Raw genomic sequence first — 26,606 nt, 5'->3', positions numbered from 1 at the left:
TGTGATCCTCCTGTCTCAGCCTTGCAAATACTGGGACTGCAGGCATGCGCCACTGTGCTTGAAAGATATTCTTTTTGTGGTACCATGGATTGAACCTATGAGCATTCTATCTTTAAGCTACACCCTAGGCCCTTCTTTTTTTTTCATTTTGAAACAGGGTATCAATAAAGTGCTGAGGCTACTCTTGAACCTACAATCCTCCTGTCTCAGCCTCTCACATACTGTGATTATAGATGTGCGTCATCATGCCTGGTTTTGAAAGACATGCTTAATGTGTTCTTATGGCTGTAGAAGAATAGCTGCAAGAAATGCAAACTACCTCCCAAATGACAGGGCGCAGAAAATACAGAGAATGTGAGTTAGCAAAAAGGAACTCAGAGATGAGTCAGCTCAGACAGAGGGCCGACTTCGGACCTCAATGCGTTTATACTTTCTTGTCAAAAAAATTTTCTTATGTGAACTGTAATTTTGAGGGAGGTACTGGGGATTGGGCCCAGGGGCACATTACCTTCAAGCTGTATCCCTGGCCCTTTTTATATTTATTTATTTATTTATTTTTGCAGTACTGGGATGAAACCCAGGGGCATCCTACCTCTGAGCTACACCTCCAGCCCAATTTTTTATTTTGAAACAGGGTCTCACTGAGTTGCAAAGGCCTCACTAAGCAGCTGAGGCTGTCCACAAACTGTGATTCCCCTGTCTCACCCTCCCAAATGCTGGGATTACAAGCATGCACCATCACACTTGGTTTTGACTGTTTTTAAAATTTTTAAAATTTTTATTTATTTTTTATTTTTTGGTAGTACTGGGGATGGAACCCAGAGGCTTTCTACCTCCAGGCTATCCTCCCAGACCTATTTAATATTTTATTTAAAAACAGGGTCTCACTAAGTTGCTGAGAGCCTCACTAAGTAGCTGAGGCTGGCTTCGAACCTGTGTGATCCTCCTGTCTCAGCCTCCCAAGAGCTGGGATTACAAGCGTATGCCACCACACCCAGCCCTTTTTATTTTTTATTTATTTATTTTATTTTTTTTTGTGGTACTGGGGATAGAATCCAGGGGCATTTTTTCCACCAAGCTACATCCCCAGCCCTATATATTTTATTCTTTATTTTGAAACAAGGTCTCACTAAGTTGCAAAGGGCCTCACTAAGTAGCTAAGGCTGGCTGCAAACCACGGACCTCCTGTCTCAGCCTCCCAAATGCTGGGATTACAAACATGTACCACCATGCCCGGCTGACCCTTTTTATTTTGAAATAGGGTTTTTCTAAGTTGCTGAGGCCAGTTTGAAACCTGCAACTCTCCTGTTTCAGCTTCCCAAGTACTGGGATTATAGGCGTGCCCATGTGCAGTTTAATTTAAATGGATGTCTATAGTTAGTACCTATGGTACTGAGCAGAGCAGAATGAGGGCCCCTAAACCAGAGGACACTGGTGACAGCACCCTGGGTGTACTCCTGTGTCTGCGGGCCTAAGGGCCTGGTGCAGATGCACTGCTGCCCTACAACTACCAGTAGTTAGCTCAGAAAGCTGTGACAGAGTTGGGCATGGTGGTACATGTTTGTAATCCCAGTACTTGAGAAGCTGAGACAGGAGGATGTCAGGTTCATGGTCAGCCTCAGCAACTTAGTGAGGCCCTCCACAACTTAGTGAGACCCTGTTTTAAAATAAAATAAAACAAAATAAAGTAGGGCTGGAGGTATAGCTCTAAGGTAATGCCCTTGGGTTCAATCCCCAGTGGCAGAGAGACAGACAGACACATACACGTGCGTGCGCACGCGCACACACACACACACACACACACACACACACACACACACACACACACAGCTGTTGGTAGAATACTTCCCATCTCTTATACCAGGACATTCTACTTTACCTGCTCCGTCCCTGCACCAGCTTACGTTTTCAGAGCCTTGGCAGATGTGTGGCTGGGCCAGCTCTGTGGCGATGACCTTGAGGTGTGGCTGGAGGGCATCCCGTGGGCTGCCTCTAATGACTGAGGCCAAGACCAAGAGGCTAGAGGAGGAGGGCGCCTTCTTCAGCATGGATAAGATCAGCTTTAAAAACACTTCTGGACTGACAAATGTTCCAATCAGCTCTGCAGATCTTGTGCACTGTGAGAGGACACAGTAGAAAGCGAGGGGGTTTGAAACATCTGCCACACCCAGGGCTCCTGATGTGAGGGCTTTCTAACCACCAGAGAGAGTGCGTAAAGACACTCCAGTCCTCCTGCCTCGCCTCCCAGGACTCATTGAGAGAAAATGTGTGTGTGTGTGTGTGTGTGTGTGTGTGTGTGTGTGTGTGTGTGTGTGTGTGATTTACTGGGGATTAAGCCTAGGGGCATTTTACCACTCAGCTACACACCTACCCCTTTTTATTTCTTGTTTTGAGACAGGGTCTTCACTAAGTTGCTGAAGCTGGCCTTGAACCTGTGAGCTTTCTGTCTCAGCCTCCCAGGTACTGGGATTCCAGGCATGCACCACTGCTTGGCTGTGACCTGAACTTCTTAGTGATAACTGATTAAACACATATGGTACCTGTACACCCTGGAATTCTACTTAGCTATGAAAAGAAACAGTTGATGAGAGCCAGGGGTAGTGGCACATGCTTCTAACTCCAGTACCTAGGAGGCCGAGACAGGAGTATCACAGGTTCAAAGCCAGCCTCAGGTACTTAAGTGAGGTCCTCCGCAACTTAGTGAGACCCTTTTTCAAAATAAAATCAGGCTGGAGGTATAGATCAGAGGTAGACTGCCCCTGGGTTCAATCTTCAGTAACACACACACACACACACACACACACACACACACACACACACACACAAAAAAAAATAGGACTGAGGGTGTAGCTAAATTCAATCACCAGTGTGCCACACATGCACAAAAAAAGAATAAAATAGGGCTGGTGATCTAGCTTGAGGGTAGATATTCAATCCCCAGCACCAAAAAAAAAAAAAAAAAAAAAAAGGGAGGGTGACAGTTTCTAAGATATTTAGTAATATACAGCAACTGGGTTAATGTCAGGGTATCAGTGAGGAAAGCCAGCTCCACAGGACACACTCTCGAGATGACTTATACAGTGTTGGGAGCAGGTGAGGGTTGCCAGGAGGTGAGGCAAGAACGGCCACACTTACACCGTGCTGCTAAGGGGACCATGTACAGGCAGAGGCTCAGAGCACACACACCGCTGAAAGGTGTTCATCTGGTGCCTGTCTCCACTTACTCTTCTCATCCTTCAAAAACTTAAATGAGAGGTTAAAAAAAAAAAAAAAAAGAGACAGGGTTTCTGTGGGGAAAGTGGGAGTTTATTTATTTATTTTTTGTGGTACTGAGGATAGAACCCAGGGACATTCTATTTCCAAGCTACAACCTCCAGCCCTATTTTTTATTCTTTATTTTGAAACAGAGTCTCACTGAGTTGCAGAGGACCTCACTAAGCAGCTGAGGCTGTCCACGAACCCCAATCCTGTCTCAGCCTCTTGAATGCTGGGATTACAAGCATGTGCCAACACGCTTGGCTAGTTTGAAAGTTTTAAATGACAGCTGAGTGAAGCAGCCCATGTCTGTGATCTCAGTATGTGGGAGGCAGAGGCAAGAGGATCTGAAGTTTGAGACCAGTGAATGTTAACTTAGCAATGCTGTTTCAAAATAATAAAAACCAAAGGGTGCAGATGTAGCTCGGAGGAAGAACCCTCTTGAATTCAACTCCCAATACCACCGCCCCCAAATACACCATCAGTATAGTGACTTAGCAATGAGAAATGGAATCCATCGGCCAGGCATGGTGTCACACGTCTGTAATCCTGGTACTTGGGAGACTAAGAAAGGAGGATCAAAGGTTGTAGCTAGTTTCAGCAATTTTGCAAGGCCCTCTGCAACTGATTGAGATCCGGTTTCAAAATAAAATAAGGCTGGGGATGTAGCTCAGAGGTAGAATGCCGCTGGGTTCAATTTCCAGTACCAACTCTCTCCCCAAAAACAAAAAAACTCAAACAACCCAGCAGCATGGTCTGGATGGGATTCAGAGTCAATGTGAGACAGGCACTTTGGCCTAACCTTAAGTGATGAGCAGTAGTCATTCTCCCAGCACTAGGATGTGTCCCTGTGCGGCAGGTGTAAAGTCTGAGGGTGATGACCTCTGTCACACAGGACCCTGGCAGACCAACAGTGAGGGTCATGGTGACACGGAAACAAATAAACAAGAGGCCCTTGGCTGCCACCCACTGGTGCGAAGTGGTAACAACCACCAGCCACATGGCTGACAGGGACAGAATAATGAATCAGGATGCTATACACTGGACACCGGAGGCTTCTGTGCCCCTGCCTGGGTAGTCCCCACAGTCCCTGTGGGGCTGTGAAGGGTCCCAGAGTGACCCAGGCTGAGGATGTTGGGCTCCCAGGGCGATGCTGCGTTTCTATCAATGGCTGGGCCCAAGGCCTGTCCAGCAGATGACACATCTGCACTGCCACACACCAGCTGCTAGACTGTGCTTGACCAGAAGCATACCAACTTGCCCTGAGCATGCTACCTTCAGGTGCTGCAGGTGAGGGGTCGCTGCAAGCTGGGGTGAAGAGCAACTGGGGGGTTCTGGATCACAGGACCATTCTGTATCTGGTGGCAATGGCATGGCTGTATGTGCCTGTTGTGACTCACAGACCTGCACACCAGGACAGCATGGGACTCACCACCTGTAAATAGGACTAGGAACAGGCAACTCACGCCGCAGACCACGGCCTTCTCCTCGTCGGCGCAAGCTCGCTGCAGGGTCCTGAGGATGACTTCCAGGTGCTGTGTGATGTGGTCCTCCGCGTGCAACAGCAGCACCGGCAGGAGCTGTGCAGACTTCACCCTGGTCCCCACCACCCAGTCGGTGATGTCGCGACATATGGCAGGAAGGACCTTGGATAGGTTCCTGAAGACCAGTTCTCGACAGCCCAGGACAGGCCGGCTCTCTACGGATGAAAACAATGAGAACCCACAAGTAAAACCTCAGCAGCACCTGGGCACAGTGGTGTGAACCTGTAATCTCCCAGCTGGGGAGAGCTGGGACAGGAGGACCACAAGTTCTCCACCAGCCTCAGCAACTTAGTGAAACCCTGTTTCAAAATAAAGGAATAAAACAGGGCTAGGGTTGTAGCTTAATACCTCTGGGTTCAACCCCCAGCACACAAAAATAAATAAATTTAAAAATAAATAAATAAATAGGGATTTAGGGAATAGCTTGGAGATAAAACATCCCTGGGTTTGATCCCAATACCAAGAAACCCCCAAGCCCCTGTGACTGGTCTGGAGAGTGATTTTATTTTTATTTTTTTTTAGTGGTACTGGGGATGGAACCCAGGAGCCTTCTACCTCTGGGGTACACTCCCAGACCTATTTTATATTTTTATTTGGAAACAGGGTCTCACTAGGTAGCTGAGGCTGGCTTCGAACCTGTGCGATCCTGTCTCAGCCTCCCAAGCGCCGGGAATCACAAGCGTGCGCCACCACGCCCAGCAGGGAGAGTGATTTTTTTTTTTTTTTGGTGGTACTGGGGGTGGAACCCAGAGGCTTTCTACCTCCAGGCTATACTCCCAGACCCATTTTTATATTTTATTTGGAAACAGAATCTCACTAAGTTGCTGAGAGCCTCACTAAGTAGCTGAGGCTGGCTCTGAACCTGTGCGATCCTCCTGTCTCAGCCTCCCAAGCACGGGGATTACAAGCGTGTGACACCACGTCCGGTGGGAGAGTGATTTTAATTCAAGGCACACTTCAAGTCTTGAGAGCCTAAAAAATTCATATCACTTCTTAAGACTGAGTGAGGCCAAAATGTCGTAATTCGCTTTGACATATTTACTGGGGACTGAACACGGGGGTTTTCTACCTTTGCAATACACCAGCCCTTTTTATTTTGCAGCAGGGTCTTGTTAAATTACCATGAGCTGGCCTTGCACCTGTGATCTTGAACTATTCTTTATGGCTATGCTGGGATAAGTGATTCACAGGAAACTATAGATATTTAAAGTATACGGATGCTGAGTACGGTGTAGCAACGCCTGCAACCTCGGCCTCTCTGGAGGATGAGGCAGGTTTTGGGCCACCCTTAGCAACTTAACAAGACCCTGTCTCAAAATGAAAAATAAAAGCTGGTGGCACTGCCTGTAATTCCAGTACTTGGGAGGTGGTGGCAGGAGCTAGCTTCAGCAAGTCAGTGAGTCTGTTTCAAAATGAAAAAATAAGCGGGGAGTGGTACATGCTTGCAATCCCAGCATTAGGGAGGCGGAGACAGGAAGATTGCGGTTCGTGGACAGCTTCAGCTACTTATGCCCTTTCCAACTCAGTGAGACCCTATTTCAGAACAAAAAATAGGGCTGGAAGTGTAGGCTGCAGGCAGAATGCCTCTGGGTTCAAACCCGTGTACGTGTGAACACGCAAAGGGTCACACCTGCAAAAACACCACCAATCACCCAGCGTGCCTGTGCATGCTTGGCTGTACTGTTTTCCTATGGTTGCGTTTTGGGAATTCGTTCTAGTCTGTATACAAACCTTTATACATAGAATTTGTAATCATCTTCTCAGTCTTTGGCTTAGATTTCCATTCCCTCCCTCAAGGCAGCTATAGAGCCGCTTCATGGCACTAGCGACTCGACTGGCCTTACTAGCATTGTGTGTAAGTGGAACTGTGCGTGCTCTCTCTCTGCCTTTCTTCTTCTGCTCCTGTGATTAGGACTCAGCCACACTGCAGTGTGCACCTCATCCTTTTTATTACTAAGAAGTGCTGTATGATGGGGATGGACCAGTTTATCCTTCACCTGCCAATGAATGCTTAGCTGCTTCTGCTTCCCAACTGTTAAAAATAGCGTTGCTATGAACATGTGCATGCAGGTTCTTCTGTGGACATGCACTTTTCCTTTTTTCTTTATACGTATGTATGTACGTATGTATGCAGTACTGGAATTCGAACCCACGGCCATCCTACCACGGAGCCACACCCCAGCCCTATTTTACTTTTTATTTTGAAATAGTCTTGATAAGTGTACGCTGGCCTCGAACCTGCAACCTTCCCGTCTCAGCCTCCCAAGTCCTGGGACGACAAGCATGCGCCACCGCAACCAGCTGCTTTCTGGTTGTGGAATGACAGGACTGCAAAGCAGGGGCACGATGAACTTTCACAGAAACTGCCCAGCTGCTTGTTCCAAAGTGGCTGTACCACTCTATGTGGGTGCGCAACGGCGCCTCCTTCCCTACTCCCCCCACAGGCTGGTATGGGGGCGAGGGTGCAGGGTAACACTGTGGTCTGATCTGCATCTCCCTGATAACTAAGTAGTGAACAGCTTTTATGGCTCACTCGCTGCTGGCTGTTATCTTCCTTAGTGATAGATCTTTTCAAAACTTTTTTGCCAGCCGGGTGTGGTGGCGCACGCTTGTAAATCCCAGCATTCGGGAGGCTGAGACCAGAGGATCGTGATTCACGGAGAGCTTCAGCTACTTAGTGAGGCCCTCTACAGCTAAGTGAGACTGTTTCAAAATAAGAATAAAATATAGGGTAGGGGGTGTAGCTTGGAGGTCGAATGCCCCTGGGTTCCATCCCGAGACAGGCAAACCCCCCCTGACACACACACAAAAAAACTTTTTTCCCATTAAAAACAATTTTTTTCTTTTTTTCCCTTTTTTTTTTTTGTGGTATGAGGAACTGAACTCAGGGGCTTCTACCTCTGAGCTATTCCCCCAGCCTGATTTTATTTTTATTTTGCAACAGGGTACATCGCTAAGTTGCTGAGGCTGGTCTTGAACCTGCAATCCTCTGGGTCTCAGCCTCTCAAGTAATGGGATTAAAAGCCTGTGCTACCATGCCTGGTTGGCTTGTTTTTGTATTGTTGAGTTTTGGGAATTCTTTCTAAAGTCTGTAAATCTTTATACATATAATGTGTCATCATTTTCTGAGTCTTTGGCTTGGCTTTACATTCTCTCAACAAAAACTCTATAATAGTAAGAAAATTTTTTTGTGTGTGTGTGGCACAGGGGATTTAACCCAGGGGCATTCTACCTCCAAGCTCTATCCCCAGCCCTATTTTATTTTTTTTTAATTTTCAAACAGGGTCATGCTAGGTTGATGAGATAGATTCTCAATACTTGTCGAGGCTGTCCTCGAACCTGTGACCCTCCTGTCTCTGCCTCCCAAGTGCTGGATTACAGGTGTGCGCCACCACACCTGGCTCTGGAGTGTGCTTTTTGACGCTTTATCTAATTCAAAGTCATACCAAGGCCTCACCCTAGGAGTTTTGTAGTTTGGGGTTTTGCACTCGGGTCTACGATGCGCTTTGGGTTGATTTCTGCCTATTGTGTGAGGTGTGGATTCATGTTTACTTCTTGGCCTACAAACAACCCAATCACAAAAGCACCGGTGATGAGAGTCCATCCTTAGCAGAGTGCGTGGCTCAGGCCTCTAATCTTGCACACTGGAGGCCAGTGCGCATCACTTTAGCAAGACCATGTTTCAAAATAAGAAAAATTAAAAAGGGCTGTGGGTACAGCTGAGAGGGAGAAAGCCCCCAGGTTCAATCCCCAGTACAGGCAGGAAGAAAGGTCCATCCTTCTATCTTTTCTCCACTAAACTGACTCGACGAAGCCAGCTGTCCGCGTGCTTGTCTGTCTCTGGACACTGTTTTGTTCCGCTGACCTGTCACCATCTTGCTTCCTGTGCCAAGTCCTGAAGCCAGGCGGGGCGGGGCTTTGAGCTCTGTTATTCATTTCCAAGGTGCTGGCTGCACTAGGTCCTTTGCATTTTCATGTGAATTTTAGGAAAAGTTATCAATTACCAAAAAAAAGCCTCTGAGGATTATGATTAACAGTCTGATCTTAAAAATTCAAAACAATTCTAAAGATAGAAACAAAACCATGACTTGTCAGAATTGAAGGTGTGCTTTCAAAAGAGGAACAGCACGTACCACGGCCATGTGTTCTAACTTGTATTCCTACTACTTTTCTGTCTTTATGCTCCATTAGAGAATTTGTTCCAAGTGATTCAAAGTCTATTTGAGTGAGCTTATCATCATTTTTTAAAAACAATGTAAGACTGGCCATGGTGGCGCATGCTTGTAATCCCAGCATTTGGGAGGCTGAGACAGATGGATTGAGGTTCACAGCCAGCCTCAGCTACTTAGTGAGGCCCTCTGCAACTTAGTGAGACCCTGTTTCAAAATAAAGACTAAAAACTAGTGCTGGGGGATATAGCTCGGAGGGAGAATATCCCTGGGTTCCATTCCCAGTACCGCAAAAAAAAGCGCTGCAGCACAGATATTTTTTCCTCTTGATGACATATCTATTGCAGAAGTTTGTGAAAACGAGGAAAACGTACGACTGAGAGGTGCTAGGCAGGTCTGATGACCGCCGGGCAGATGGGCTGACAGAGGGCTTTCAAAGAAGTGCTGGGCAGTACTTTGTATGTGGTTCTGAGGCCTACGCTCTGCAATTAATAGAGCAGACATAATATTCTTTGGGACCAAGAGTCACCAAAATATGGCTCAGGAGGCAAATCTGATCTGCTACCTGTTTATAAATAAAGTTTTATTGAGAAGCAGCCATGCCCACGCATCCACTACCATCTAGGCTGCTTTTACATCCGAACAGCAGCCAACTCCAGGGCCTGCGAAAGAGAATACTGTCTGGCCTTTCACAGGAAAGTGCCTGCCAGCTTTTGTTCCCAGCTCCAGCACTGTGCTTCTCACTACGGCAGCTGCTGCCACATATGGCTGTTCAAACTTCACTTCATTACATTTAAATACAATCAACAATTCTGTTCCTCGGTGGCCCTGACTCTGTCGCAAGCGCTCGACAGTCATGGGGCCAGTGGCTGTTGCACAGGATAGTAGAGATGTAGACGGCTTCCGGGACTGCAGGGAGGCCCCTGGTCACTGCAGCCCCAGGGACCTGGAAACGCTTAGCTGCGGGGAGTAGTGTTCAGAGTCACTGTCCCAGCGGCTCCCAACTTTCTCGTAATTAACATAAAGTGAGCATCTCTGTAAGGAAATATTTTCATATGTCTCTGATTGCTTAATTTGGGTTAAGTGCTAAAAAATGGAGGTGAGCACATCTTGGGTGGCCCTATAGATGCCCTGAGTGCAGAAGTATATGTGAATGCCTCTTGGCACTTCACTCCAAAAATGGCTGCACACAGCTGTGTCTTAGGATGTTTTCACCACCCAGGGTACTGGACCTTTCTTGCCAGCATAAAGAGGAAACGCGTTTGTCTGCGTGGCTGTGCTGTTGTGGGAGTTGGAGTGCTGTCTTCGCATACACCTCTGCATGGGTGAGTGGGCAGAGCTACAGAACCGATTCCTAATTCCAGGAGAATTTCTGGATCCATGTTTATATATGTTTCCTTTATGTAGATATCTGGCATGTTTAACCATTACTTGCCCCCAGAAAGCCAAGACTGCTCAGAAACAAAAAGGTATGCACCACATACCAGGCTGTATCCAACTGCTTGGTTCCTAAAAAGAATTCAAAACTCTGGTGCTTAAAAGTTTCCAAAGTAGTAATTTCCAAAGCTACCAATTTGACAGAATGAAACCTCTTTCATTCTTGTATCTCAGAGTGGTTTCCAGGTAAACAAAGCAAACAGAATCTGAGGTATAAACAGTCTTATTTTGTACTGTGAATCACCGTGGATCAAACAGCTAAAAACAAACACACACGCACTGAGCCAGGTATGCTGATGCACACCTTTAACCCAGTACTTGGGAGGCTGAAGCCAAAAGAATGCAGGTTCAAGGCTAGCATCAGCAACTAAGCAAGACCCTGTTTCAAAATAAGGAAAAAGCCGGGCGTGGTGGCACACATTTGTAATACCCATGCTTGGGAGGCTGAGACAGGAGGATCGCACAGGTTCAAAGCCAGCCTCAGCTACTCAGTGAGGCTCTCAGCAACTTAGTGAGACCCTGTTTCCAAATAAAATATAAAACAGGTCTGGGAGTATAGCCCGGAGGTAGAAAGCCCCTGGGTTCCACTCCCAGTACCACCAAAACAAAAACAAAACAAAAACCACAAAACAAACCAACAAGGTTGTGAGTGTATCCTGGAGGTAGAATGCCATTGGGTTCAGTTTCCAGTACCAAGAGGTGGTGGTGGGGGATAAATGTTAAGTGGTCAGGCACAGAGACTGGTGTGGAGCCCAGCCCCTGGGCCAGGCAGTGTCTCCTAAGGAAGCCCTGCCCTTCCCTCACCTTAGATCCTATTCAAACTCCAGGCTTCACGCAACCTAAGTCCAACCTGCCGTCTTCCAGGGAAAGCCTCACCTGCACTGGCTGCTTGTGTCCAAGAGTGCTGAGGTGGGGTGAACTCCAGGTGTGGAGGACAGTTGGGGTTCAGCACCCTCCTGTGGGGGGCTCTCAATAATCACTTACTGAATGCATTCCCGGATAGCTAAGATTGATCCCAGCTTCAATGCTTTTTTTTTTTTTTGTAGTACTGGAGATGGAACTCAGAGGCATTCTACCTCCAAGATACACTCCCAGCCCCATTTTTTATTCTTTATTTTGAAACTAAGTTGCAGAGATCTTTGCTAAGTAGCTGAGGCTGGCTGCAAGCCGGTGATCCTCCAGGCTCAGCCTCCCTAGTTCTGAGACTACAGGCATGGGCCACTCTCCACAGAGACCTGCTAGGCTTTATTTCTTGATTCACAGAACTGATCAGGGTTTCCGCCTCTATCCTGTATCTGTGGCAGTCAAGGTAAATACAGAGAAAGTGCCTCAAGGTCTGAGCAGCCAGTAACTCAAGTCCAGGGTCCAGATCAGCCCTGGGTGGCAGAAAGCTCTACATTATCTACTAATCTTTGAAAACATAATTGTGGCACTTTAGCACTCAAAAAGCATGAAAAGACAGTTTAGGTGGACAATGTTTACAAAAGAGCAGAGAGAAAACGGCAAGCCAGCTGTATTTTGCATAATACAACTGACAACTGTCATCAAGTGACTTATTCAACCTTAAGCAAAACAAGTTGCATGCTAATATTTGCAAAGCCAACTGGGTTTTATCATTGAAAAACAAACATGGTGGCACTGAGTAACTGGAGATTGAACTCAGGGGCAGTCTACCTCTGCACTACACCGCCAGCCCTTTCCATATATATATATTAAATTTTATTAATTAAAAAATTTTTTTTGGTGGTACTGGGGATGGAACCCAGGGGCCTTCTACCTCCAGGCTACACTCCTAGACCTATCTCTTATATTTTTTTATTTGGAAACAGGGTCTCTTAAGCCAGCAGAGACTGGCTTCGAACCTGCACGATCTTCCTGTCTCAGCCTCCCAAGCACAGGGATTACAAGCGTGCACCACCACGACCGGCTATATATATATTTTTTGGTGGTACTGGGGATGAAACCCAGGGGCATTCTACCTCCAGGCTATACCCACAGCCCTATTTTTTATTTTTAAACAGGGTCTCACTAAGTTGTGGAGGGCCTAAGTAGCTGAGGCTGGTCTTAGATCCTCCTGTCTCAGCCTCCCGAGGCTGGGATTACAAGCATGTGCCATCATGCCCAGTTTATATATTTATTTTTTTGAAACAGGGTCTCACCAAATTGCTGAAGGTCTTGTTGAGCTGCCAAGGCTGGCCTCGAACCTGCAACCTTCCTATCTCAGTCTCTCAAGCACTGGGATTACAGACAGGCACCACCACGCCTGGCTGGTAACAGAGTAACTTTGCCAAAACCAGTGGTGATGGTGAGGAAGTGCCAGAGGCACCCAGTGTTAGGTGAAGAAAGAACACTACCTGGAGGAGGGGGGCTCGGAGGGACCTAGCAAGGAAGGGTTAAAACCTGTGGTGGGGTCAAAGCTGGGATTCCTTACAAGAGTGCAAGAGGTGTGGGGGGCCAGCAATCAGGCCTGAATCCAGGTGGGAGTTCCGCCTCCTCTGCCGGGTTGTGAGGCCCTCATCCTCACAAGACCCAAGGGTGCTCAGTACGAGCACAACTTGCAATATTCAGAACCTCCAGCTGGGCGTGGTGGTGCACACTTGTAATTCCAGAATTTGGGAGGCTGAGACAGGAGGATTGCAGTTTGAGGCCAGCCTCAGCTACTTAGGCCCTTTGGAACTCAGTGAGACCCTGCTTCAAAATAAAGAATGAAAAATCGGGCTGACGGTGTAGCTCGGAGGAAGAATGTCCCTGGAGTGCACGGTGCTGCCCTTTGCTCCAGGCTGCAGGCAGCAACCACAGCCCATCCTTCTTACCACTGTGTCCCTTCCCACAAGACTAGAATGCCTTTTACTTACTTACTAACTTATTATTTATTTTCTATTTGTTTCATGATATTTAGGATGGAACCCAGGGACATTCTACCTCCAGGCCACACGCCAGCCCTGTTTTGTTTTTCATTTGGAAAAAGGGTCTTGCCAAGTTGATGAGAGCCTCACTAAGTTGCTGAGGCTGTCCTCGAACTTGTGACCATCCTGTCTCAGTCTCTTAAATACTGGGATTAAGCCGGGCATGGTGGCGCACACTTGTAATCCCCGCGCTTGGGAGGCTGAGACAGGAGGATCACACAGGTTTAAAGCCAGCCTCAGCTACTTAGTGAGGCTTTTAGCAACTTAGTGAGACCCTGTTTCCAAATAAAATATATATATTTTTAAAAAATGGTCTGGGAGTATAGCCCGGAGGTAGAAAGCCTCTGGGTTCCACCCCCAGTACCACCAAAAAAAAAAAAAAAAAAAAAGAAAAAGAAAAAAAGCTACTTAAATACTGGGATTACAGGTATGCTCTGCCACGACTGGCTCTGGAATGCTGCTGCTGCTGCTGCTGCTTCTTCTTCTTCTTCTTCTTTTTTTTTTTGGTGGTACTAGGGTTCCTGAAAGCCCTTCTACCTCCAGGCTATACTCCCAGACTTATTTTTTTTTAAATATATATTCTTATTTGGAAACAGGGTCTCTTAAGCCAGCTCGGCTGGCTTCGAACCTGTGCGATCCTCCTGTTTCCGCCTCCCAAGCGCGGGGATTACAAGCCACCATGCCTGGCTTCTGGAATGCTTTTTAAAAATACTAACTAGCAGCCTGGCATGGTGGCACCATGTAATCCTGGTACTTGGGAGGCTGAGAAAGGAGGATCACAGGTTTGAGACAGTCTCAGCAACTAAGTGATACTCTTTCAAGATAAAAAATGATAGCGAGGCCGTTTGCAACTCAGTGAGACCCTGTCTCAAAATAAAAAGAATAAAAAAAAAAAATTGGGCTGGAGTGTAGCTTGGAGGTAGGATACCCCTGAGTTCCATCCCCAGTACCACAATAAATAAATAAATAAATAAATAAATAAATAAATAAATAAATAAAATTGGGCTTGGATTATAGCTCAGAGGTAGAATGCCCCTGGGTTCAATCCCAAGTACAAAAAAAAAAAAAAAAAAAAAAAAAGGCACAGCACACAGTTCAGACCAACTTAGCCACAGAGAAGAGACTGCCCTGTGAAGGTTCTTGAGGTGCATTCTGCAGCAAGGGTAGACTGTGTCATTGACTCATAGGGCATCTCTCTGTCACACAGGCAAAGTCCTTTGTGTGTGTGGACCACAGAACTTGGAGTGATGGAAAGAAGCAGGTTCTGCAGGTGAGAGTTCCAAGGTGCTTTCTCTGCTAGGGGCTGGCAGGAGTGGTACCCACCACAATCTGCTGACCTTGACTTAGAGCGGGTAACATTACTGCCTCTATTTTCTTTCACCACCACTGCCCAATTCCCTTGTGATCCTGTCACTTTTCAGACCAGCTAAGCTACAGCTTCATTACAGAACTGTGGGAGCAGCCAGGGGGCTGGCACTGAGCACCCCAAATATGTTCCATGCAGACACAGCTGCATCCAAGAGCCTAGGGACTGGCCACCCGGCACGATGTAGTCCAGGGCACCGGGAAGCTCACATGAGCTCTGGAGAGGACCTGGTCTTGAGGCAGGTCAGGCAGGGGCATTCTACCTCTCAGCTGTACCCCTAGCCTATTCATTTATTCATTTTTTGGTATTGGGGATGGAACCCAGGGGCATTCTACCTCCGAGCTACACCCCCAGCACTATTTATTTATATATTTAGTTTTTTGTGGCACTGGGAATTGAATCCAGAGGCTTTCTACCTCTGGGCTATACTCCCACATCTTTTTTATATTTTATTTGTAAACAGGGTCTCACTAAGTTGTTAAAAGCCTCACTAAGTAGCTGAGGCTGGCTTCGAACCCGTGCAATCCTCCTGTCTCAGCCTCCCAAGCGCGGGGATTACAAGTGTGCGCCATCACGCCCGGCGAGCCTAACTTTTTATTTATTTGGAAACAGGGTCTCACCTGGCTGCTGAGAATCTCACTAAGTTGCTGAGGCTGGCTCTGAACCTGTGATCCTCCTGTCTCAACCTCCCAAGTACTGAGATTACAGGCACGTGCCACCATGCCCGGCTATTTTTATTTTTTATTTTGGAAAGGGTCTAAGTTGTGGAGGATCTGATAGGGTTCTTGAGGCTTACCATAAACCTGAGATCCTTTTGTCTCAGCCGCCCAAGTACTGGGATTTTAGGTATGTGCCACTTTGCCTGGCTCTAATTGGTTTACATTTATTTTATTTTTGGGTACTGGGTATTAAACCCAGAGTCATTCTATCTCCAAGTTACAACCCCGGGCCAATTTTATTTCTTATTTTAAAATAGGGTCTCACTGGGTTGCTGAGAGCCTTGCTAAATTGCCAAGGCTGGCTCTGAGATTTTTTTTTTTTTTGTACTAGGGATTGAACCCAGGGGCATTCTACCTCTCAGCTATACCCCATCCCTGTTTTTATTCTTTATTTTGAAACAGGGTCTCACTAAGTCACAGAGGGCTTCACTAAGAAGCTGAGGCTGTCCGCGAACCTCCAAGTTTCCTGTCTCAGCCTTTCAAGTACTAGGATTACAAGTGTGTACTACCACACTCAGCTCTGATTGGTTTTTAAATACAATCTTCACCTGACTCCCAATCAAGGTCAGTGGAAAATCCTTACATCGTCAGTTCAGAAGCATATGGAACATTAAATCATCATTTTATTTTGTACTTAAGATTGTGTAATTTAATTGTAGCAAAAAAAAAAAAGTCTAGGGACTTCTTGTTTATCCATATTTAACAGGAGGTTTCCCATATACTGTATTTTAAAATTATCTCAAGTACACGGGAAGAACACTGGGACTCTGGGACTAAGTGCAGGGTGTTTGTAAAAGCAGGTGTCAGCCAAGCATGGTGAGGCACACCTGTAGCCCAGACACCAGGGACGCTGAGGTAGGAAAGGTAATCCCAGTACTTGGGAGGCTGAGATGGGAGGATCAAAAGTTCAAGGCCAGCACACAGTCATTTAGCAAGAACCAAAATTAAGGACTCAAGAAGTGACCAGGGGCTGGTTTTCCCGGAAGAAGCCAGAGGTCTTAGTGCAGATGTCAGCAGGTGGTGGGGACAGGCCTGAGCTCCGAGACACTCAGCCCCGCAGGCCTCGGCCCTTACCCACACAAGGACAGTCACGCGCATCTGACAACACTAAATGGGGCTGCGGATGCCGCTCAGAAGAGGGGGTCCTCCTGTTGGGTGTGGTGTTGCATGTCTGTACTTGGGAGGCTTTGACAGGAGGACCACAGATTTGAGGCCAGCACATTGTTAGCAAGATCTTATTTCACAATAAAAATAAAAAGGGCTGGGGGTATAGTTCAGTGGTAGAATACCCCTGGGTTCAATTTCCACTGCCACCAAAGGGTGGGGGGGAGAAAAACAAAGAAAGGAAGAAAGGGAGGAAGAAGAGAGGAAGGAAGGAAGGAAGAAAAAAGAAGGTGGCTCTCCTGTCGTGGCTAGGAAACTCCTTCTTCAAACCCAAAGCTGCTCTGGGAGTGGGAGCTGCGAGTTCCACACAAGGAGAACCAAATCTCTCGCCCATCCGCCTCTCCGCTTCCTCTCTGCAGTGGCAGAGCCCTGACGCCTTCCATTTACATCTCACATCTTTCCAAGCACCCCAGTGAAACGCAAGCAAAGCAGAGCAGGTAGCAGCGCTCAGGCGGAGCATGAAACACAGAAGGCCATTGTGGAGGGAGCAGTCTGCATCACAAAGATACTTATTCAAAGACAGCTTTACTTATTTCTGGAACAGTTTTTAAAAAAGCAACTCTATTCTCTTGTGTTGAAAGGCCTGGCAGCCCTTCACCATTCTAAAGACATGCTTCCCATTGGCACTCAAGCATGACGCTGAAAACAATCCCAACAGAAAGATGACTTCAAAGGACTTCGAAAGGACCCCGGAACCTGCTGTCACCAGTGCCCCAGCTGCAGGAGCAGTGCGGGACCAGCGGAGACAGGTCAAGCATGGACTTGTGCTTCTGCAGAGAAAGCACTTTGTTCAGGTAGACAACAGACCTGAAGATATGCGTGATGCCGCCCGCCAGCCTGCCGGCACCTTGCGCAGTTATAAAAGCGGAGATTTATTTCAGTATTGTATCAGAAAACTCAAGCTGTGTTCAGAAAGTTAGTGGCCCACCATGCATCAATTATATTTCTACTTCATTTCTTTCTTTTTTTTTTTTTTGGTGGTACTGGGGGTGGAACCCAGGGGGGCTTTTCTACCTCCAAGCTATACTCCCAGACCTATTTTATACTTTATTTGGAAACAGGGTCTCACTCAGTTGCTGAGAGCCTCACTAAGTAGCTGAGGCTGGCTTCGAACCTATGCAATCCTCCTGTCTCAGCCTCCCAAACTCGGGGATTACAAGCGTGCGCCACCACGCCCGGCTCCGCCTCATTCCTTAGGAAGGGGGAGAAGACTGGGCCTCACCAAGCTCCTCCTGGTTCCAGTCTGTCTGCTGGTGGCACATCTGAGCACGTGTGTCATCCGTGACCCATTTGTCTTCATGTCATGCTCTTGGTTACAACAACAGTCTAGACTATTTGCCTTGCAGGAAGCAAGATGTAACAGCACCTCTGCGCTCACCTGGGCCGCTCTCAGCTGCACACCTGCCTCAGGTGCTGGCTTGAAGAGGAGACCAGGCCACTGCTCCTCAGGAGTGACGCAAGCACAGTCCCAGCTAAGCAGCAGCGTGAGGTCAGCTTCGGGTGAGACACAGGAGCAAGTGATGGGGCCTGAGATTGGGGCTCCAGCTGGGAATGGGGCAGTTCAAAGGCAGCCTCTGACTGCAAAGCACAGAGCCAAGCCAGGCACTGGGGCACACCTGTAATCTGAGTATTCAAGAGACTGAGACTGGAGGATCACAAGTTTGAACAACTTAGCAACACCTATTTCAAAATTAAAAAAAACCCAGGTGTGGTGGTATATGCTTGTAATCTCAATACTTGGGAGGCTATGACAGGAAGAATGCAGGTTCGAGGACAGCCTCAGCAAGTACTGAGTTTCATTAACCTAGTGAGACCCTTTTTCAAAATAAAAGTAAAAAATAGGGCTGGGGCTGTAGCATGGAGGTAGAATGCCCCTGGGTTAAATTCTTAGCACCAAAACCAAACCAAACAAACAAACACATAAATAAATAATTAGGGCTGGGGGTATAGCTCAAAGGTAGGATGCCTCTGTTTGTGTGTGTGTGGGGGAGGGTGAGGGTGGGACGCAGGGGCATTTCTACCTTCGGGCTATACTCCCAGACCTATTTTATACTTTATTTGGAAACAGGGTCTCACTAAGTTGCCGAGAGCCTAAGTAGCTGAGGCTGGCTTCGAACCTGTGCAATCCTCCTGACTCAGCCTCCCAAACGCTGGGATTACAAGCGTGCGCCACCATGCCTGGCTGAGAATAGTGAATTTTTACCACTGAGCACCAAAGGGAATGGCTAACACCACCGCCACCAGCGCTATGCCTCAAGACCTCAGAGTCTCAGAGAGGGTGTGGCTGGTTTCTTGTGAAATTAAACAGGGAGTTATCAGGCGGCCAGCAGCCCTGCTCATAAGTATTCTTTTGAGAGCACAAGAACACATCTACTCAGACTACTCTATGCAAATGCCTATCTCTGCTGTATTTATTTATTATTTTATTTTATTTGCGGTTTTAGTGATTAAACTCAGGGCATTCTACCTCCAAGCTATACCCCTAGCCCTAGTTTTTTATTCTTTATTATTTTATATTTATTTTTGGTGGCACTGGGAATGGAACCCATGGGCCTTCTACTTCCGGGCTACATTCCAGATCTATTTTATATTTTTTATTTGGAAACAGGGTCTGTTAAGCCAGCTAAGGCTGGCTTCAAACCTGCGCGATGATGTTCCTGTCTCAGCTTCCCAAGTGCGGGGATTACAAGCATGCGCCACCATGCCCGGCTTATTCTTTATTTTAAAACAGGGTCTCACTAAGTGGCAAAGAGCCTCACTGAGTAGCTGAGGCTGGCCGCAAACCTGCAATCCTCCTGTCTCAACCTTCCAAGTACTAAGATTACAAATGTGCACCACCACGCCCACCTTTTCTGCTGTATTTATGATCACCCAGAACCAGAAATTAATGACTCAAATACCCTGCAGCTGTCCACGGGACAAACTGTGGTCCACCCAAGGTATAGGAGACTACTCACATGGAGCCAGGGCCCAGCCCACAGAGAGCGTGATTACATCCCCACCACATCTGTGACACTTCTGGGAGTAAAACTGAGCGACACCACCAGGGCACCAGGCTCAATCGGCTGATAAAGTTGCCTTCCTGGTTAGAGGCGGTGCTTAGCATGACTTACGACCCTCAGCTCTGCAGTGTGTTCTAGGGATGGAAACGATGTCACAACTAAAAGGAACATCATGGGACATGGACGTGGGGCTGAGACATCAAGGAAGAAATGTGGGCAGCACGATTGAGGCCACCGTGACAGTCTGTCTGAGCAAGAGGCTGACATCACCTGACTTCTGACACACTAAAGAAGACTATGAAAATTATGTTTAAAATCTAAATCTATACATGGAAGAAAATGCCAAAAACCTAATGAAATCTAGTGGGTATGTCACTCACTTTACTGTAATTCAATTCTAAATATATTCTGCTCTAGTTGAAACAAAAATTATGAGCATAATGACACTCTGGAAGCCTCAGAGAACATATAACCAGACATTTGTAGCTCCTAGTCAGAAATATCCACACGGCTTTAACCTAGTTCTAAATCAGGCAATACCAGAAGTGCTGGAGTCCCTGAGGAGAGGCAGGAGCTGGAGCCCTGTTCAGGGACCTGCACACAGGAGGCTCTGTTAGAGAGGGCAATGTGTGTGTACACATAGGTGGTGTGTAAGTACGCATCTGTGTGTGTGTGAACGTACCCCCTTGTCTCCTGGTCAATTACATTCCAAAGATGGTGTTTCTGGAAACAGTCACCGTCTCTCCCACCGTCTTCTCTGCAGTGTAGTCTGTTAAGGCTGATCAAGGCCCACTGGCAAGGCAGAAGCTTCCCTCCCCCAGCCTTGCATCAGCTGACACCTGCTGGGCTTCCTGGGAGTGGGGGACTCCTAGGGAGTGAGTGGAAGATGCCTTGCCACACATCTCAGCTTCTGTATAGAATCAGTCAGGTAGACTTGCTGGACCGCACACCTACCACCGAGAACCATCACCCAGCTTCCAGGCCTGCCAGTGCGCAAGAGATGCAGGGAGCTGAAGGCAGCAAGCACAGACAGAAGAGGAAAACAAGCCCTTTCAGAATCCTGCTGTCCATGCACAGAGGCACATTAAAAATAAAAGCAGCCAGGTGTGGTGGCGCACGCTTGTAATCCCTGCACTTGGGAGGTGGAGACAGGAGGATTGCTCAGGTTCGAAGCCAGCCTCACTGGCTTAAGAGACCGCTTCCAAATTTAAAAAACCATAAAATAGGTCTGTGAGTGTAGCCCGGAGGTAGAAGGGTTTCCAGGAGCCCCAGTACCAAAAAAAAAAATAATAAATAAATAAAAAATAAATAAATAAATAAGCCGGGCGTGGTGGTGCACGCTTGTAATCCCCGCACTTGGGAGGCTGAGACAGGAGGATCGCACAGGTTTGAAGCCAGCCTCGGCTACTTAGTGAGGCTCTCAGCAACGTATTGAGACCCTGTTTCCAAATAAAGTATAAAATAGGTCTGGGAGTGTAGCCCGGAGGTAGAAAGCCCCTGGGTTCCACCCCCAGTACCACCAAAAAAAAAAAAAAAAAAAGAAAAAAAAAAACCCCAAATAAATAAATAAAAAGCACAAGCAACCATTCCATATAAATCCTACATTTTAAGGAAGATGGTGCGTTCTCTGACTTTACCAAATCAGAATAAACCTTTTTTTTTTTTTTTTTTGTGGTACTGGGGTTCCTGGAAGCCCTTCTACCTCCGGGCTACACTCCCACGGGCTACACTCCCAGACCTATTTTATATTTTTTATTTGGAAACAGGGTCTCTTAAGCCAGCGCGGCTGGCTCCGAACCAGCGCGATCCTCCTGTCTCCGCCTCCCAAGCGCAGGGATTACAAGCGTGCACCACCACGCCCGGCCAGAATAAACCTTGCTGCCAACTCATCTTTGCAATTTTGTTTAAAATATGAGCACTTCTTCTCTACCATTTTCATGGTGGTGGTGGGGTGAAGCTGCCGGAGTAGGGAGATGCTGATGTGCTGACCACAGCAAGAACTCTGGCTTCACAGGCTAAAGGGGCAGCACTTAGATGGGGAGTTAGAGACCATACCTCCTGCTGGGGACTGCTAGATGTTTTTTTGTTTTTTTGTATTGGGGATTGAACCCAGGGATGCTCTACCAACACTGAGCCCTCTTTTTATGTTGAAATGGATTCTCACTAAGTTACCATGTGTTGGCCTTAAACCTGCAATCCTCCTGTCTCAGCCTCCCAAGTACTGGGATTACAGGTCCGTACCACTGCGCCCAGTTTTTGGTTATATATTGTTTGTTTTTGTGGTACTGGGGGTGGAACCCAGGGGCTTTCTACCTCCGGGCTATACTCTCAGACCTATTTTATATTTTATTTGGAAACAGGGTCTCACTAAGGTGCTGAGAGCCTCACTAAGTAGCTGAGGCTGGCTTCGAGCCTGTGCAATCTTCCTGTCTCAGCGTCCCATGCATTGGGATTACAAGCGTGCGCCACCACGCCTGGCTCTCTTGGTTATATTTTTACCTACTTCTTGTCAGTGTGTAATTTTACCTCATATTAAAAACACCCTGCATGAAAAGAAAGGGATTTCTGGAGATAGCCAGATGGGTCCCCATGAGGCAGAGAGGTGTGGCGGGCGGGGGAAGCCTTCCTCAGGGCTCAGCAGACCCAGTGAGCACGCTACCACAGGCCCAAACACAGAACTGGACAAGGATGGGAGGTTCCAGCAGGAGATCCAGTGTTAGATGCAGAAACTACACTGTAAAATAAAGACTCTTAATCTTCTTTGGGACTTATGTGTTTAGCTCTTTCTTGGCCAAAAAACAATTTCTCCCATCCCACTCATTTCCAAAACTTCCACCAGTGCTAGCAGAGCTGCAGAGGACCCAGCTTAAGGCATCCCTGGATAGACTTCAAGGGGAGCAAAGCGGACTTCCCCAGGTGCTTCTGCCTGCTTCCAGACTAAGACTAGTCCAAGCCAGGTGTGGTGGTGCATGCTTGTATCCCAGTATTTGGGAGGCTGAGACAGGAGAATAACAAGGTTCAAGAACAACCTCAGCAAGTAGTAAGACTCTCATCAACCTAGTGAGACCCTATTTTTTTTTTTTTTTTTTGCGGGTCTGGGGATGGAACCCAGGGGCATTCAACCTCCAAGCTATACCCCCTGCCCTACTTTTTATTCTTGATTTTGAAACCGGGTCTCACTGAGTTGCAGAGGGCCTCACTAAGCAGCTGAGGCTGTCCGCGAACCGTGATCCTCCGGTCTCAGCCTCCCGAATGCAGGGATTACAAGCGTGCGCCACCACGGCCGGTGACACCCTGTTTTAAAATAAAAAATAGGAGCCGGGCTTGTAATCCCCACGCTTGGGAGGCTGAGACAGGAGGATCGCGCAGGTTGGAAGCCAGCCTCAGCTACTAGTGAGGCTCTCAGCAACTTAGTGAGACCCTGTTTCCAATTAAAATATAAAATGGGTCTGGGAGTATAGCCCGGAGGTAGAAAGCCTCTGGGTTCCACCCCCAGTACCACCAAAAATAAATAAATAAATAAAATAAAATAAGAAATAGAATTGGGTTAGGGGTGTAGCTCAAAGGTAGAATACCCTGCCACACACAGAGAAAACCTAGAAGAGGGAGAGGCCACAGCAAAGGCACATGAGGGGCTCTCAGGCAACAAAGACATGTGGGCATCAACAGCCCAGGCCTTCGTGGGAGCTGTAGCCCCACAGGAGGCGGCCTCTCTGCAGGACCTCAGGCAGAGCACTAGCTGCACAGCAAGCCCTTCCCACTTGGACAGGATTCTCCTCTGCATCCTTCCCTGTACCTGGCTGTACGTGCTGCACTCACCTTGAGGGGGATAGTGGGGCGGGGGCGGCGAGGCAAAATCCAGCTTGTCCTTCAGGTCAGCCTCGTTCTCCTCTTGCCACTGCAGCCCAACTTTCTCCCAGAGGCTGGCAGCTGACTGCCTGCAACACAGCCAGGAGGGCGCAAGTCAGGGCTGACCCACGGCAGGGAAGGCCCCAGCGGGCAGAGGCCCTCGGGACTGCGCCCTGCTTAGTTCAGGACTGTGGCTAAGTCAACAGGAACAAATGGACCTGGACCAGAGTGAGAAGCGCCCCCACCCCTCAAATCCTGACAACACTCACAGGTGAGAGGCTTATATCCGTGGCCCAACCTATTAAAAAGATGCATTACTAGCTGGGCATGGTGGCACACTCCTGGTAATTCCAGTACTTGGAAAGCTGCAACAGGACGATTGTAGGTTTGAGGCCAGCTTCAGCAACTTAGCAAGATCTTGTTTCAAAATAAAAAATAAGCCAGGTGTGATGGCGCATGCTTGTAATCCCCGCACTTGGGAGGCTGAGAGAGGATGATCGCGCAGGTTCAAAGCCAGCCTCAGCTGCTCAGTGAGGCTCTTAGCAACTTAGTGAGACCCTGTTTCCAAATAAAATATAAAATAGGACTGGGTATAGCCCGGAGGTAGAAGGCCCCTGGGTTCATCCCCAGTACCACCAATAAATAAATAAATAAATAAATAAATAAATAAATACATTAATTAATTTAAAAAGTCAAGCATGGTGGCACATGCTTGTAACACCAGTACATGGGAGGCTGAGATAGGAGGATCGCAGGTTCACAGCTAGCCTCAGCTACTTAGTGAGGCCCTCTGCAATTTAGTGAGACCCTGTTTCAAAATAAAGACTAAAAAATAAGGCTGGGGGTATGCTCAAAGGTAAAATGCCCCTGGGTTCTGCCTCTAGTACTGCAAAAAGTAAATAAATAAAATCAAAAGGGCTTGGGGTGTAGCTCAAAAGTAGAACACCTCTGGGTTCAATCTCTACTACCAAAAAAAAATGCATTAATAAACCAGGTGTGGTGACACGTGCCTATAATCTCAGTACTTGGGAGGCTAAGACTGGAGAATTACAGGTTGGAGGACAGCCTCAGCAACTTAGTGAGAATCTGTTTCAAAACAAAAAATTAAAAAATTCAGGGAATGTAGCTTGGATGTAGAATATCCCTGGATTTAATCTCTAGTACCCACCCCCCACAGATGCATTAACTGGGCATAGTGGTGGTGGTGCACACCTATAATCCTAGTACTTGGGAGATGGAGACCCAGGAGGCCAGCCTCAGAAACTTAGTGAGACCCTTTTTGTGTGTGTGTGTGTGTGTTACTGAGGGTAGAACCCAGGGGGGTTTTCTACCTCTAAGCTATACTCCCAGACCTAGTATATACTTTGTTTATTTTATTTTATTTTTTTGGTGGTGGTACTGGGGTTCCTGGAAGTCCTACCTCCGGGCTACACTCCCAGACCTATTTTTACATTTTTTTATTTGGAAACAGGGTCTCCTAAGCCAGCGCGTGCGGCTGGCTTCGAACCTGCGCGATCCTCCTGTCTCTGCCTCCCAAGCGCGGGGATTACAAGCTTGCACCACCACGCCTGGCTTTATACTTTATTTGTAAACAGGGTCTCACTAAGTTGCTGAGAACCTCACTAAGTAGCTGAGGCTGGCTTTGAACCTGTGTGATCCTCCTGTCTCAGCCTCTCAAGCGCTGGGATTACAAATGTGCACCATCATGCCCGACTCGAGACCCTGTTTCAAAAAAAATAAATAAAAAGGCTGGGGTAGCTGGGCGTGGTGGTGCACGCTTATAATCCCAGCATCTGGGAGGCTGAGACAGGAGGATCAAGGTTCACAGCCAGCCTCAGCTACTTAGTGAGGTCCTTTGCAACTCAGTGAGACCGTTTCAAAATAGAGAATAAAAAATAGGGCTGGGGGTATAGCTCGAGGTAGAATGCCCCTCGGTTCCATCCCCAGTACCAAAAAAGAAAAAGAAAAAAAGAAAAAGCCTGGGGTAGTTCAGAGATAGAATTCCCTAGGTTTAATTCCCAGTACCAAAAAAGATGCATTGTCTATGTAAAAATTACAGAACCCATCTGTATGCCACAGGATATCATGACACACAGAACAAGGACACAGTGCGTCTCTATAAACAGGAGATTCTAAAGCAAAGACAAACAATTATTGTTATAAATGATAATTTTGAAAAAGCAAGTCCCAGTGAACTAGAAAGAGGAGCGTCCCCCCATCCTCAACGGCAGGGAGACACACACAGCCTGCTGGGGCCCAGGCAGGCTCTGCCTGCTGCCCAGCACTGGAGCCAAATGGCCTGCCTTGCCTCAGAACCACATTTACCTGATTTCAGGCATTTCATCACTGAAGCTGCTCAGCAACAAGGGGATGAGCTTGTGAAAGAAGGAGTAGCGGTCACGCAGACTCAGCAGCCAGTTTCCCACCACAGAGGTCACCGCCTGCCGGACCTGTGTGCAAAAGAAAAGATAAAGGCTTCATATCAGCAAAAAAAATGACGGAGAGTGAATGTGCCTGGGTGGCTCCGAGTCCTGCTTGTGGACACTGTCCCTGAAACAAATGCATGCTCCAGATCCAGGGCCAGCCACGAAGCCCCGGGCTGGGTCCTTCATTTCTGGTGGCTCTGAGAAGAAAGGCTGCTGTACCCATGGCTCCTGCACTGACCTCCACACTCCAAACTTCAAGGGCTGCTGGTCCCCAAGCCCTGAGGGCTCCCAGAGACATTACCAGGGGCCCCAGTACTGCTGCCGGCTGTCTAAAAATGTCACATGCAGGTCTCTCCTACCACGGGCAGCCTAAAATGTGCCAGAGCTGGGGTCATCACACACACACACACACACACACACACACACACACACACACACACACAAATTTTTTTTTTTGAGGTACTGGGGGTTAGAACCCAGGGGCGTTCTACATCTGAGCTATGGCCCCAGCCCTATTTTTTATTCTTTATTTTGAAACAGGGGCTCACTGAGTTGCAAAGGGCCTCACTAAGTAGCTGAGGCTGTCTGCGAACCACGATCTTCCTGTTTCAGCCTCCCAAAGGCTGGGATTACAAGCGTGCGCCACCACACCTAGCACGACACCAAAATTTACAGGGGAGGGACGTAGAATGAGACTGGGAAGGAAGGAGCAGGCAGAGAAGCAGTCCTGTGGAAGCCACCCCAGCCAGGAGCAAGGGCTGACTCGACT

At 47.6% G+C, this 26,606-nt stretch overlaps 1 protein-coding gene across 1 annotated transcript in view; it reads right to left on the bottom strand.

Moving 5' to 3' along the window:
- Positions 1-26,606, bottom strand: part of DNAAF5 (dynein axonemal assembly factor 5) — a gene marked incomplete at both ends in the record, with an annotated part of 66,015 nt that overhangs the window by 27,133 nt on the left and 12,276 nt on the right. Inside the window, 4 exons of the mRNA XM_080702233.1 lie at positions 1,905-2,117; positions 4,722-4,954; positions 23,382-23,500; positions 25,737-25,861. Of these exons, the coding sequence (XP_080558359.1) occupies positions 1,905-2,117; positions 4,722-4,954; positions 23,382-23,500; positions 25,737-25,861 (690 nt within the window). The remainder of the gene's footprint in view (positions 1-1,904; positions 2,118-4,721; positions 4,955-23,381; positions 23,501-25,736; positions 25,862-26,606) is intronic.

Source organism: Muscardinus avellanarius (genome assembly GCF_963383645.1).
Source record: "Muscardinus avellanarius genome assembly, chromosome: 10".
Lineage (NCBI taxonomy): Eukaryota > Metazoa > Chordata > Mammalia > Rodentia > Gliridae > Muscardinus > Muscardinus avellanarius.
Note: the sequence above shows the minus strand (reverse complement) of the source record. Positions and strands in the feature narration are given on the sequence as shown.